General features: G+C 37.1%; 1 protein-coding gene across 1 annotated transcript in view; it reads left to right on the top strand.

Moving 5' to 3' along the window:
- Positions 1-15,330, top strand: part of PLXDC2 (plexin domain containing 2) — a 239,734-nt gene that overhangs the window by 120,978 nt on the left and 103,426 nt on the right. Inside the window, exon 3 of the mRNA XM_079302116.1 lies at positions 10,608-10,754. Within this exon, the coding sequence (XP_079158242.1) occupies positions 10,608-10,754 (147 nt within the window). The remainder of the gene's footprint in view (positions 1-10,607; positions 10,755-15,330) is intronic.

Below are 15,330 nucleotides of genomic sequence, written 5' to 3'. Positions count from 1 at the left end.
TCCTGCTCCAGGCAAAGTATGGATGCTTCTCTTCTGGTGTATGAAAAGTGGTTTTTAGTGCTAGAACAGTGCTCCAAAGTGCTGCTGCTTAGATCTGGCTTACATAGGTCAACAACCTCGTGGGTGTTCATTTTGAGGGTATAATTTTGGGGGTATAATATTGACTGGCACAGTGGATTATAACAAGTTTGGTGAGGATGTTTGGAGCATCTTCATTCCATAGTCATAAGCTACTGCCCCCAATGTCCTTATTTGTCTGAAACACAAAACCCCCAACTCATTGTTGAGTCAAAATCACTGACTATGTGGTTGAAAGAAACAGCAATTCATTCAGGATAATTTTTTTTTCAATAAACGTAGAAATAGAATTTTGATTTGATTGTTTAGTCACTAGCAGTGCATACAATGTTGATTTTTCATATATTGTATCATGCATGTTATTCCATCATCTTGGAAATCAAGGTAATTTCTTAAACACACGACAGAGGTTTTGTTTCTCATATAAACATTCAATAAAGGGTAGTACACATTTGTATACTGCCCCAATAAGAACCATGAAGTTATACAAAATATTAGGTGACTGTGATTTCTAAAAGACACTGGAGTCTGTACTGTACAGGTGCTTTTCTTTTTTAGTTGTAGCTAATATTGAAATTAGAGGTGAAATTCAGTTCTTCAGTTTGGAAACCTAAGTGTAGATGTATATGGCATAGACAAGGAATGTGCAAGTTTAACCAGGCCACATAGGAAAAAGGGAAATGGCTTCAAGAAGGTAGATAGAGATGAGATACTAGGAAAACAGTCTTTGCCATGAGGGTGGTAAAGATGGAACAGGTTGTCCAGAGCAATTTGAATGACTCATCCCAGGAAAATTTCAAGGTCAGTTGGATGGGCTCTGAGGAACCTGGTCTAGTGTCCCTGCCCATAGCTGGAGAATTGGAACAAGATGATCTGTAAGGTCTCTTCCAACACAAACTATTCTGTGATCCAAGCTGATGGAAATTCAAGGTGAAAGGTGCCTAGTTGTAGATGTCTGATGTAATATTAGGCTGTGGTTGTGCTCAACAGTCCACTGCTCCTCCTGTAGGATAAGGGTCAGCTGTAGGTCCTGAATCATATCTGCAATTTTCAGATGGCCCTGGGCTCCTCCAGACTTAGTCAATTAGATCTGATCCATGGGCATTGCAGGCAGTGCAGTTAAAGTGTGTATTTGGACTGCTCTAAAGTGGAGCTGAAGGAGCTGGCAAATCTTCCCTGGCAGCATTTGATGGATCTGTGGTTCTGATAACAGAGTACTCCTCTTGGAAAAAAAACAGTGCAGATTCTGCAGAAATCTTGTTTGGAGCCTGATGTCAGGCAAAGGCAGCAACTTGGACACGCCTGTATAGGCAACATGTAACTCATCAAGCATCTCAATTAAATATGTTGCCTTAGAGTTGTGGCACAAGAGTTCTCAAGGGATTTATTTATTTTATTGAGTGTGACTGCAAGATCTGATAAATAAGCATTTCTGTGACAAGTCTTTAAGAAATGTGGCTGGTGATAACACTTTGGTAAAACTGTACATAGCATTTTTTTCAATATTCTTGTGTACACAATCCAGACTGAAATGCTGTTACACATACAGCATGTATACAGAAAATACATGTGGCTAAAGCAAAGTGCATACTTTTTCCAAACAAAAGAGCAGTAGAAATTGCTAACCACTTTCATAATCATTGGCTTTCTCTGTAAGCCATGAATGCTGATTTTGAAATTTTGCATATTGATTGCAGATTTCAGCCAGTCCCATGTTTTAGTAACTAAAGCTTCATGTCTGTTGTACATGAGAGCTAAACTAAAAAGTGCTATGGCTAAATAAATTGCCACTTTATTTGCAATCTGTTTAAAACCAGCTCTGCCCAAGGAAGCCATGGTGCTGCAGCTTGTCCTGTGATGCCCAGGCTCTCTGATGGGTGTGGGCTGGCTGTATGCTGGCTGGGCTGACCAGCAGGACTGTGGCAAAGGCTGCTGCTGAGTGAGGTGCATGTGGGACACCTTTAAAGGCTTCAGCATAAGCTTTACCCCCACAGGTAAAATGCTGCTTCATTAATTAACCCATACTCCTGCCTGTATCAACTTTGCATTGATCACATGTTCCTACATCTGACTGCCCAACAGTTTTGGCTCAAAACCCTGATGGATCCCTGAAACATGACATCAACAGCTCAGGAACTGCATCTCACACCAGTGAGCATGGAGGCAGCATCCTGCACTGCCCTATGGAAAGCCCTGATGAGCTTCAAACTGTACCTGCTAATATCAAATTAATGCTTCAGATCTGCCACAGTTCCCATACCAATTTATATTTGCCATTTCTCCTCCTCACATGAAACCTCAGGGCTCTTTCTTGGGTGTCAGTTGCTGTTTTCCTCCCATCTCTTCCAATAGAGAAGTGCCAAAGAAAAGGAAATTAGAATAAATTATATCTCCTGGCATTTGAATATATAGTGGAGGAATACATAGGCTACAGAGAAGTTTAAAGTTGTTCTAATTCTGGGGTGTAGAATATTAAACTGAATTTATATTTTTAGGGGGAGGAAAAAAATTGCCCAGTTGTGCCTCTAAGTAGGTCAAAGTGCATATGGTCAGAAACACTGTTTGTTATATTCCACATATGAAATGGATCTTTAAAAGACTAAAATACTGAATCTTTAACAGCAAATTTGACAAAATATAATTATTTATGGTATTATCTGGAGTCATAAGCCCCCAAGAATGGAGGTGGCAACAGATGTGGTGTCATAACCACTAATGCTCTGTAGTCTAGACCTGGCAGATAGATTTTTCTGTTTACAAAGTAATTTTTGCAGTTTCAGTTCCATGAGCCCTTCAGTCATTTATACATATCTAAAAATGAGAATAAAAACTCTAAAATCTGTGTCATAATTACACTAAAATAAAATTTCTGCTAGACATTTTTTCAGGCATTGTATTGAAATGGTTCTTTTTATTTTCTTTTAGTGGTGAGGATGCCACAGAGCAGTTAATAAAGATGCATTTTCAGAATGCCATTTCTCAGACTCCTGCTCTAGCAAATCAGGAACAAAACTGCATAATAAATATTTCCCTACTGTAATTGGGTTTTGAGTGACTGGTGATTTGGCTTTTTTTCCTTTCTTAAGTAAGGCATTGCAGAGATTTTTGCTCTTTTGAAGCTTGTCTCATATGACAAGACAGTCCAAAGGGCTTTATAAGCCTTCTGTAATGACCCCTAAATAGGCTGACAGTTTTATAGCAGTCCCCAAGAGAGAAGCTTCCTTTCAAAAGCAGCTGAATATCATGGAAAAGGCAGTGTCTCCACATTGACTTTTCACTAAGCTGGAAAGACTAAATGGCTTTTTGGATTAATAACAGTTTTATGGCACCCTTCTCTTGCAGAATGTCTGTCAGCATGTGTGACTCCCCATTATAGGTGCTGTCAGGAGCTCAGAAAAGTGCAGTCTAAAACCTGGGAACGTAAGTTGTTACAGAGCTGTGTAAAGCTTTATGTCTGCATGAGGGAGAGAGACATGAAATAAACCCTTTGTTTCATCCCAGCTGATGGCAGCATTTAATATTTACCATAACAACCTCTGGATGTAAATCTGTGAGGTTCTGGACAGAGTGACTTCCATACTGGCCCTAATGAAAACCTGGGTGTGAGGACTGCTGCACACATATAGTAGGGCTCTGCACTGTGCTCATGTAGCCTCTTCTTGGAGAATATAGTGTGAGATGAAATTTTCAACAGCACAGCAGTGAGACACAGAATCTCCTCTTCAGTTAGACTGGGTTCCTCTCAGTCATTATATTAGCTGTTCAAAATGGCTTTTGTTAGGGTTTAGTCATCAACAGTGATATTCACAAGCAGTCTTCAGGTTCTGCTGGTGGTTGACATTGAGTATGTATGCTATGCTCATGTTGATACATATATGTATATTCCTTTAGTTTTTCCCATATCAGACATCTTAACAAAACACAGAAAAAACCCCAAAACAAGCAGATTGCAGCTTTGTCACTATGAAAACAGCAAGTCATTGTAAAAGCACTACTCTAAATTGCATGTTTGCTTCATAGAGAACACAGACTTTTGTTAAGAAATTGAACAGCAGAGTTTGTCCTTGATGCAAAGTGCTTATGAAATTGGTAATTCTGAGCAGCTCAGAACAATCAAGCTTCCTAAGCAGCAGCCCCTATATAAATCCTCTGTAAGACTTTGATGTTGTAATCCACATGTACCTTCTCTACCAAAATTAGAGCTTACCAGTTTTGAGAGGCCAGTTCAAGTTAAGTATTCCTCAGGGTTCTTCGATTATCAGATCCAATAAACCTGTAAATTATAGCATTGCTATGTTATGATTGTAATTACAGTATTCTGTTAAAATGAGCTATATGGCAGCAGTATGCAAAATGTTTCTATCCCCATTTTCCCTGGCCTTAATCTTCCCACTAGGACCCCATCTCAGGATAGGTGATCATTTCTTGTACTGTCTCATCTCCTGTGCTAGTGGCTATTCTACTAGGGATATTCTCCATGTGTCCTTGCCACCTGCCCCTGTCTAAGTCAGTGTCTGCCTAAAGAAAATGTGAATAAATGAGGAAAATCAGTTGCAGCACCATACACACATGCTTCTCCTGCCCAGGTAATGTGGAGTGTGACCATGCATCTCTCTTGCCCCTTCTCAGGGCCCAAAAACGTGCTGCTGAGGAGAGGCTTTCCATCACCTGCAGTCAGAGCTAGCTCAAGTCCTATCCAAGCTGTCACCTCTGTTCTCCCCTTGGGCTGTTTTTAGCTGGTGGGGATTAATAATGCTCAGAAATCTAAAAGCAATTTTCCAGCAAAAGTCTGGAACAATTCAGAAGTGACTTTTGGCTGTATTTTACTGACATAATTGGCAGAGATACCTTAAGAGAGTAGCCAGCATTACATGTGATTGAGTAAAAGTACAAATAGTTTTGAAGAAGCTGTTTGGGCTGTATGTGTGCAGGGCACATTGTTGTTGTCTTACTTAAATAGAAAGGGTGTTTTGGTTCTACAAAATGGATTGCCAGAACTGCTTTATTCCTTAGGGAAATAATTTTAATTGCTAGCTTATTTCCTTTCTCAAAATACCCAAAGAAGTATTGTTATCTTTGCTTTTTTACTGAAAAGTAGTCTGTTTTAAAATATATAATTGCATGTTTTCTTCTTTCAGTGTTTTCATTTTAGTCTATAAATGTACCTTTAAGAAAACACAATTCTCTGATTAATTTCATAGGCTATTAATCTAGAAATGTTTGTGTTCAGAAGTAAAGACTTTCTGCATTAGTAATTGGTGATAAATATTCTTGGAACTAATTATTTGGGACAAATACTATCAGAAATTTCAGTAATTTTGCAATTAATTTTAAAAATAGAGCCAGACTGTGAGTTTGGCAATATTTGAGTAATTTTTTAATGTCTTTTGTTAAAAAACAGATACAAGACCTTCCATTCAGAGTGATAAAATTAAGAATCTATAAAGTCTACAACCATATCCTTGAGGATTTCAGAGTTTTTACATTGTGTCGTTATCTCAGTTGAAGCTGGAAATAAAATTTCAATAAGTAGCATATATAAAGGGATGGCAGTTACGAAATTAAATGCAGTACTGCTGTCTTTTATTGCATCTGGCAATTACTCATGACACTTGATAAGGAAGATCTGAAGATGAGGATCCTTGGATGATTGATTGATTGGGTTTTTTTCATTGATAATGTCACAAACCATGTTCCAGTACTGGGAGAAGGCAGCCAAAACAATCTGCTGAAATGTTATGGCCATCTAGTTGGCTGATACATAATTATTTTCCTTGTGGATTTTCCTTCCTTCCTTCCTTCCTTCCTTCCTTCCTTCCTTCCTTCCTTCCTTCCTTCCTTCCTTCCTTCCTTCCTTCCTTCCTTCCTTCCTTCCTTCCTTCCTTCCTTCCTTCCTTCCTTCCTTCCTTCCTTCCTTCCTTCCTTCCTTCCGTCCTTCCTTCCTTCCTTCCTTCCTTCCTTCCTTCCTCTGTCCTTCCTGTCCTTCCTTCCTTCCTTCCATTCCCTTCCTTCCTTCCTTCCTTTCCTTGCTTCCTTCCTTCTTCCTTCCTTCCTTCCTTCCTTCCTTCCTTCCTTCCTTCCTTTCCATTCCTCTTCCTTCCTTCCTTCCTTCCTTCCTTCCTTCCTTCCTTCCTCTCCTTCCTTCCTTCCTTCCTTCCTTCCTGTCATTCCTTCCTTTCCTTCCTTCCTTCCTTCCTTCCTTCCTTCCTTCCTTCCTTCCTTCCTTCCTTCCTTCCTTTCCTTCCTTCCTTCCTTCCTTCCTTACCTTCCTTCCCTTCCTTCCTTCCATTCCTTCCTTCCTTCCTTCCTTCCTTCCTTCCTTTCCTTCCTCCTTCCTTCCTTCCTTCCTTCCTTCCTTCCTTCCTTCCTCCTTCCTTCCTTCCTTCCTTCCTTCCTTCCTTCCTTTCCTTCCTCCTTCCTTCCTTCCTTCCATTCCTTCCGTCCTTCCTTCCTTCCTTCCTTCCTTCCTTCACTTCCTTCCTTCCTTCCTTCCTTCCTTCCTTCCTTCCTCTTCTTCCTTCCTTCCTTCCTGCCTTCCTTCCTTCCGTCCTTCCTTCCTTCCTCCTTTCCTTACCGTCCGTCCTTCTCCTTCCTTCCTTTCCTTCCTTCCTTCCTTCCTTCCTTCCTTCCTTCCTCCTTCCTCCTTCCTTCCCTCCTTCCTTCCTTCCTTCCTTCCTTCCTTCCTTCCCTCCTTCCTTCCTTCCTTCCTTCCCTCCTTCCTTCCCTCCTTCCTTCCTTCCCTCCCTCCTCTTTTTCTTCAACAGGCTGTTGTGCAGATCTCATTCCTGGGTATGCTAGCTGTTTTTTCTTTGGTTGAAGTTACTAGTTTTCTTCAATTACAGCCTTACACAGAGGGAGCTTGAGAGATGGCAGAACTTCTTGTTCAGTAATGTCTGTTGTTTGGATTGAATTGAATCCAGTATTTAAAAACAAAATATTCATGCAGTTTAATTCATCAACAAGTCTTACTCCTACATTTTGTTTGATAATATCCTCTGTCTCCTAGAGATTTTTTCAATTTCTGCTAAAGAAAAAATATGACAGGAAAATCATTAAATCTAAAAAGCCCCATGTTTACCTATGTGATTGTGTTATCATAGAATCATGGTGTCTTCACTGAGAGGGAACTTTATTATTTCATGTTTGTTTTGGTACTATTTTCATGTATATTTTTGGCCAGAATCATTGGAAGCCTTGATCTTTTAAGGGACTGCAGTTACTGATGAAATGAGTATGTGATGTTTGGAATGTATTTGGGATTATCCATATATGTAATGTATGGAATGGATGTTAAGTCTTTGAATTTGACAAATACTGAACACCAAGCATTTAAAGAAGGCTTAATCTTCAGTCGTGCTGAGCTTTTACAAGTAGTGCATTTACTCAGCTTTCCTGAAAAATTCAGTTGTATTTGGAGAAGTATGGGAATATATTCCAAGTGTCATCAGACAATATCCCTTGTAAAAGCTAAGAAATTAATCTCTACAATCAACAATAGGATGGAAACTCAGCACCAAGTATTCCCTGGGGTTAAGAACAACTTACCTCCCCAAAAGAAATGTGTTATGAGTGATTTTCTAAAAAATATTCCCTTTATACTCACAAAGGTTGCCAACAGTAATCCTCATAGCTGGTGCAAAGAATATCTGGAAAAATCCTTTGCTTTCATGCTGTTCCATAGAAGAAAGGTGCTATGTACTTAATATACAAACAGAATTTGGACAGAATTGCACATCTAGAGAGCCTCTATGCTCTTATGCTCATATCCCCTAAATACCTGAAAAAGAAAGAAAAATGAAAAGCTTTCTTGAAGCTGGAAAGGGTATGTTCTCTGCTTTCTGTCCATGCCCTTCCTTTCAGTAACATTATTCTGTCACTAATAGACACTGAAAAGTTTGTTTCTCTTCATAATTGTATTTTCATATAATTCTAATTACCATCAGAACTTTAAATCTGTCTCATGTAACTATTAAAATTATTTTCTTCATTGACTAGTTTGCATGAAAATTCATTAAAACTTCTTAAACATTTTCCCATCTTCTTATGTAGTACCTACCTGTAGGGAATGGAATGTATTATGAAGCAGGTACAATCAGACAAAGAAAATAAACAGGTCTGACAGAATAAAAACTTGTAGGTATCTAATGATACCAATAAAGTCATATTTATTAAAGACTCCCAAGAATTCCATTTCCATGGTAATGCAAATTAGGAACTATGAAAGCAGTGACTTTGAACAGAAGCTTGCATCCTGAGCTGCTGTCATCAACTTTAGTAGTTAGCTGCATGGGTCTTTTTGTTTCAGATTGTAAATTTACAGGTGAGATTAGAAAAAATTAGTATGTGAGAGGAAAATAATTAATCTTATATTCATAAAATATATCTGCATGAAGGCTATGAAGAGGAATTCTGTTTTCCTTCTATCATTCAAGTAGAAGAGTGGGTTTTTTTCGTTCCAGAATAGATAAATAATCTAAGATTATTTACCTTGAATTAAAATACTAAATGAGACTTTTTATGCACAAAATTTGGTAGATGTAATTCCTCATGCATTTCCAAAATCTTGAGCTGAAAGCTATAATTTAAGTGTTTGATTTACAGTGTGTATGATGAATCTGCTTTAAACGTGGGTCAAGATACCATTTAAAACATTCTTCTATAGCTGCCAACTAGACTCAGTGCTAGAGCCTTCTAGTTGTGGAGGTGGGGGCTGAGGAATTAACTGGGGTAGCTTTATTAGCTATTAAAAATTGAAATACAAAATGACTTTGCACCGTTTTGACTATAGTTTAAATATTGCATGTGTATCTGAAACAAATTGTTTTGGTAATCATTTGTTATTTGTCCCTGGAGCTCTTTCCCTGAGATTTTTGTATGCCTTAAATGTGACCATTATTTACTAAGGAAATTTTTTTAGAATGATAAATTGAACTGGGAATGTATGTATTTGTTTTCAAAACCTTTTCATTTACAGTACCTCTGTTGTATACATGACAGCAATAACTGTTTCTGTTGACTATTAAAGGAGGAAAGAATTTGGTAAGGTGGCTGGCTTTTGTCATCTTCCTGACAGTATAGTTTTAATTATGTTTACTTGTGTGACTAACCTAGAGCAGTTAGAAGTTGCTTCAGAATTGTTGCTGAGATTTACTGGAGATCTAAATTACATCCTGGCATGCAAAGCACAGCAGAAGACACAGAAATTGTCAAGGAAAAAAATAACCTGACTCTGTATCTGCAACAGCTAAAGTAAGATGCATCAGTAATGATGTTAATGTAGACTCCAATCCAACTGAAACAGGATTTATGGTCAATACATTTATCTAGGACTTGAATGATGTCATTAAAATATAAATCCTCGCCACAAATGTCTCCAGCTCAGGGTCATGTCAGTAGGAATGGGTTGTGCACGGTCTGGGGTTGTGGGGAGGGGGTGTTGGGTCTGATGGCAGCATGGCCTGATTTGAGGGTACTGCCATATGTCTGACAGGGTACTGGAGGTACAGAAAGAGAGGAACATCTCCACCACCAGGGTGATTCCAAATTCTAAGTCATCCTTTTCAGTTTTCTATGGTACTGTTTATTTTCTGAGTTTATTTTGATTTTCAAACTCTATCGTCGAGGCTTTGGGGGCTTTTTCCTTTGTCTTAGAAGGGGAGGAAGCAAAAATGAACTAAGAAATACTAGCATGTACTACTTTTATAGTATTGATTGTAGCTATTCATCAGAAAGCTGGCAGTGCTGCTGATTTAAATATTTTGTGGTTGCAACAGCTTGGTTTGAGTAAAGACTAGGAATCTGGGATGAGTTTCCTTTCTTGCCTCAGACAATACATTTTTTTCTTTTTTTCTGTCTTAGATAGGAAGGTAGAGACCTTCACAGTAATTGACCTTAACAAAAATTTCCTGTGATGGGAGTATGACAACAACTACAGTATTTTTTAAAACCACAAGAATTAGGAAAATTTCTTCCACAAGTATGTGTGTCTTGGAGGGGCAAATCTACAGTAAACTCAACTTTTGGAGATTTAAAATAAAATAGCATTGTAAGCCTAGAACTATTAGGAATGTTTCAGATGCTCTTAAATGTTCTTAAATAGGATAGTCTGGTGAATTATGTATAGAAATGTTTAAAACTGCATTTTTTTAAAGTGTTATCTGTGAATAATTCTCATGACTTCATTAGAATGTGGCCATTGTTACAGGAACTGTCCATCCTTCCTCAAAAGACATCAAACACTTTGCCATAGATTTCACTGATGTGGTTATTACATAACCAGTGTTATTGGTATTTGGGATAGTGAACATTATAATCATAATATAAGATGATTGCATGAGATAACTGCCTTGTCAGCTGCTAGTGGTTAGAAGCAGATCTGTCTCTGCAACATACTTACAGTTTTTTTCCTTCATTGCTGAGTTTCTTTGAGGAGCAACAGGACTCAATATTTCAAAGTTGAGTTTTGTATAAAAACTAAGGTGCATCTTCCATTATAATCTGGTTTTTTCTGTGTTTTTCCATTTTTTTAGGAGGATACAGATCATAATTATTATACATCAAGGACATATGGCCCATATGATTCTACCAGCCGGGATCTGTGGGTCAACATAGACCAAATGGAGAAGGACAAAGTAAAGATTCATGGGATCCTTTCCAATACCCATCGCCAAGCAGCAGTAAGTTATTTTATCTCTTTCTTCCTTGGTTAACATGGATATTTTCCCCCAGAGACCCACACAGCAGTATTACTAAGTACCATGACTATTGTTCACAGAGCTATATCTTTGAATTCTAGTTAAGCTGTGGAAGTCTTTACACTCTTGTAATCAAATGATTCTTTGAACTTTTTGAACCTTCTGTAACAGTTCTTCAGAGATGCCTTTACAAATATTATTTAAAATTTTCCTCTGTTCCTGAGAATCACAAGCTATCAAATGGTAAACCACTTGTGTTGCTGAAATCAGATGGAATTTTACTGTTGAGTTTAATAGTAAAAGATCTGGGTTCAGGATGAAGTTGGTGTAGTTTTAAGTCTCTCATGGAATGTATGTGGTATGTTTGCATTTCTATTTTATGTGAGTTGTCATGCTTATATTTCCTTTTGGGACAACTGATAAAGTTGATGAGGATGTCATACAGTAACAGAAATTAAGTGATCACAATTTTAGGTTATCAGCAAATAAATAAATTGGAGTGTGCATATCAGTCATGTTTAACTTATTGTAGTCATGCTGCTGGTAAAGTGGGTATGAAAATAATGGGCTCATGTGCTTAGAAATGGAATCAAATAATGTGTGATTTAGAGGCTGTATTCTTGATTCTCACCTAGCTAGAAGCTGCATACATAGAAGAGCTAATATTAGCATAAATTGAGTACAGAAAATTGCAGCTCAGAACTATGGTTAAAGAGACTCGTTTCATCCATTCAGCTACTCAGCTTCACAAAATCGTCTTTGGGTTTTGCTAGTTCAAAACAAAATCTAGTGGATGCCTTACTTAAAAGTTGTACAGTTTTTAAAGATGCAGGTGTGTTTAACAGTTTTAAAGCTGTGAGAAAGCCCAAGTTTAATTCATCTTTTCCTTTGTTGATCTCTTTTCTCCCTGGAACAAGACAAGTGACTGCTCAGAGGAATGCAAGAGGCAGAAGAAAGAAAAATTGTGGTTTTCAAGTCAGAATATAGAAAGCAGAGTGAGGTGATAAATCCAGCACATGTAACTGACAGAGAGTCCTGTTAACAAAATACATACTTCATAGTTAAAAGACTGTAGGCAGTCAGGGATAATGCAAATGCACAGAGTTCAAACAGTTATATATCTTTGGGGCAGGCTTAATAAAACAGTGCATCAGCTATTTTCTTAAGACAATTTTATTCTAATGAGAAAAAAAGAACCTTAAGAGTACCTAAAAGTGAGGACCTCTGTTGTCTGTCTTGTCTACTTCATGTGGAATCCTGGTGCTTTGTATTGAGGAAAAAATGGAAATATGTTGAAAGAAAAGGCAATAAATAAATTAGAAATTTTAACCCACATTTAATGATTAGTAAAGATGGCACCCTTCCATGTCTTTGTTTTAAGCACTTTTGTTTCCAGTTGGATCCCTGGGATTATGCATCTGAAATGTCCATCCTGAGGGGGGGCATTTTGTTGAAATTATTAAATAGAGGCTCAATCAAGGCAGTATTTTTGGTCTGGTGTGGGATCAGTGTAGAGGAACATTCAGCATGAAAAAATGGAACCTTGAGGGTTTCAACTGTTTCTCCCCAAAGCAGGTGGTTTAAGGCCTTTTTTCTGAGTGTCAGGTGCCCCCTGTGCCTTTCTGCCAGCTCTAGCAGAGAAGGCTCTGATCCCTGTTTAGCACACTGATATCCATCTCTTTTCATGCTTACCCAAATATCTTGGACTGCAAACTTAAGTGGCTGCATCCATGTCTACACATAAAGACCCATTTTTTGGATCTGTTTTATGTCCCCTAAAGGATGAAAAAGTAGCAGAGAGTCATCCTGTAAGGCTTTGTTCCTTATTTATGCATCTATAATTGATTTTTTGTATATGTGTGTTCAAGTAAACAACATCCATATGTACTGCACAACAAAGGTGTTTTACACAGAGATGTGATCTGTATTTACAACTGTACAACTGCAGTCATGTATTTTGAGATCATACATACCTCAGCAGCAAGCCCTTACCTTCTCTCCCATAAACTTTGCCATTACTCTTTTTAGAAGGCCATTTTGCACATCTTACTGTGACTCAATGATTTACATGATATTTTCTAAACATTATTTTCCAATTTGACTTTAGAACCTGGGGTTAAATTATTACATGCTAAATATTAAGAAATTAATTTATGATGTCAGGGATTCTTTGAATGTTAGCAGTTTTATACTCAATCATTGTGTTTTTCTTCATTTGGAAGTAAATAATCCTGAGAGGTCCCACAAGCTGTCAGTTGGTTTTACTTCTACAAGAAAAGCCATAAAGACTGTAGAGAATCCTGGAGAGGATCCAGGAGATGGTTTGACTTTATAAACAGCATAGTAATCATTTGTGGAAAGTAGCAAACATATATTAATGGAAAAATTAAAATGTCTAACACTATAGGATTTATAACACTAATAGTAAGGGAGATCTTTCAATGTGTTGCCATCATCTTCTTAACCATTTAATAAAATTTTAGAGGTGGCTTTGATATTCAGTGTGTTTAGATTAGATATTTAAGAATTGATTACTCATACACTGAATGAGAATACAGGACACATCGTATTTGGGAACTCAACTCTCTTTTCTTCCAGTCCATTATATCATTTTATATTTACCATTTATTCTATCATGGTGAAAGCATTTTTATTTCCATGAATTGGAAATTCTGATATTCTTTCTTTAAAATGAAAGTATGAGGTATGCTTTCTAACATCACAATAAAAGTAAAATTTTAGTGACTGTTAGAATATTGTGTTTTAAAATAATACTTAAAACATGTTTCTTACAGTATTTTGCTAAAAAGTTGGCTGTGTTAAACATTTTTACATTGTCAGAATTTAAGGCATCATGTTTTGACTTAAGTCAATGGGAGATCTATATCTGGCTTCAGTGGAAATGGGATCAGTTTTTGTTGCAAACATCTTTATATTAATTTGCATATTACAGAATTTAGAAGACAGATAAAGGGACACAGTTTTCTTTTGAAGTAGCTCAATGGTTACTATGATTCAGAAAGTTAAAGTGAATAGGTAAAATGAAGAATGGCATATAAAGGAAGGAGGGGAGGTTTGGTCAGAAAATTGGTAGTTTTAGCAGAGTTCTTCATATTATGTTTGCTAGAGTAAGGACATAATTTAAATGGAGTGCATTCATAGATGTAGCATACACTTCAGCAGTGAAAGCTGAAGAACATGGTAAAAGAACATTTGTGTGAGTTAATCCATGTGCTTCCTTTTCTATATGCTATTTCAGAAATGTTCAGCTGTACATCCGTATTTATGTGTATACAGAAAAGGTCATTAGAACCTACTCAATTAACACATTGCAAATGGATTTTTCATTCTAATTAAAAACAAACAAAAAATGTGCTAATAAATCCTGTCATAATTCTGTCTTCCACTTAAATGGAAAGCAAATCTAATTTAAAGTTACTGTAAGTCTTCAGCTGCTAATTTCATGCTAAATAATTCTTTAAACATTTCTGGCTGATGTAAATATAATTCTTCCTGAGAGAAAAAATACTCAGATACCATTTGAAAATAATAAATACAGGACAGAAATAATGGTAGGGAAAATAAAGACAAGAGTACATTTTTCTTCCTTTCCCCTCTTTTTAAAAATGTATGGCTGTTGCCCTTTCTTAAGTGGAGTCATCAAAAGTTACAGTTGAGGGACAGTCACCAACAACCCATTTTCACACCAGTTTTTACTGCACTAAATCTTCCAAAAGAGGGAATAATGTACTGCATTCTTATTTCATATTTAGTACTTGGACCATTGTGGAAGAGATGTGTTTTTCACAGGATATTATATTTAAACTGTGAAAAGACCTTGTTGAGATTTCAGCACTCCTTTCCACCATGGCCACTAATTTATTCAGAGTTTAACCAGGGAGCACACAAGGTGATAATTATGAGTGGCCACAATAATCACTGAGCTTTGGGAAAGGAATGGAACAGGTGGAAAAAGATAAAGCCATAGGCAGAGAAGCAAAATCAGTTTAAAAGTTGCTTTATGGTGAGCTTAGTTGAGGAGAAGAGGTCATTCCCCAAATTACAATTCTCTGCTATGAATTCAGCTGCAACAGGATAGTCACCTATAGGTAGACGGAAGAAAAAAGGTTCTTTTAAAAATTTTATTTATTTATTTTATTTTATCAATATCAATAAGTAGATTAAGTAGAGTTTGATATTTCTTATGTTGAATATTTCTTTATACATCATTCTATCTCCTAGCTGACAGTATAAAGAGTTTTAAGAAAGGGTGTCATATGGGTTAGATGGAGGAATTACCTTCCAGTGACCTCCATCAGACAAGCACCCAGGCAGCAGCAGGATGTCAGAAACAGCACTTGAATGTGAAGGATCATGTGGCAGAGCAGCAGAAAGCCAGCAGCCAAAGCATCAGGCATCCTGTAAATCATAGACATTGCTAAGGCTTTAGATATTGATGGGTCCTTTTAAGAAAGTGGCTAAAAGCAGATCTTTTATTAATTTTATTCTTGTGATTGAGTTACAATGTCTGTTTGTGTATTTTCTTTTCTGAAGTTTT

Source organism: Erithacus rubecula, assembly GCF_903797595.1.
Source record: "Erithacus rubecula genome assembly, chromosome: 3".
NCBI lineage: Eukaryota > Metazoa > Chordata > Aves > Passeriformes > Muscicapidae > Erithacus > Erithacus rubecula.
Note: the sequence above shows the minus strand (reverse complement) of the source record. Positions and strands in the feature narration are given on the sequence as shown.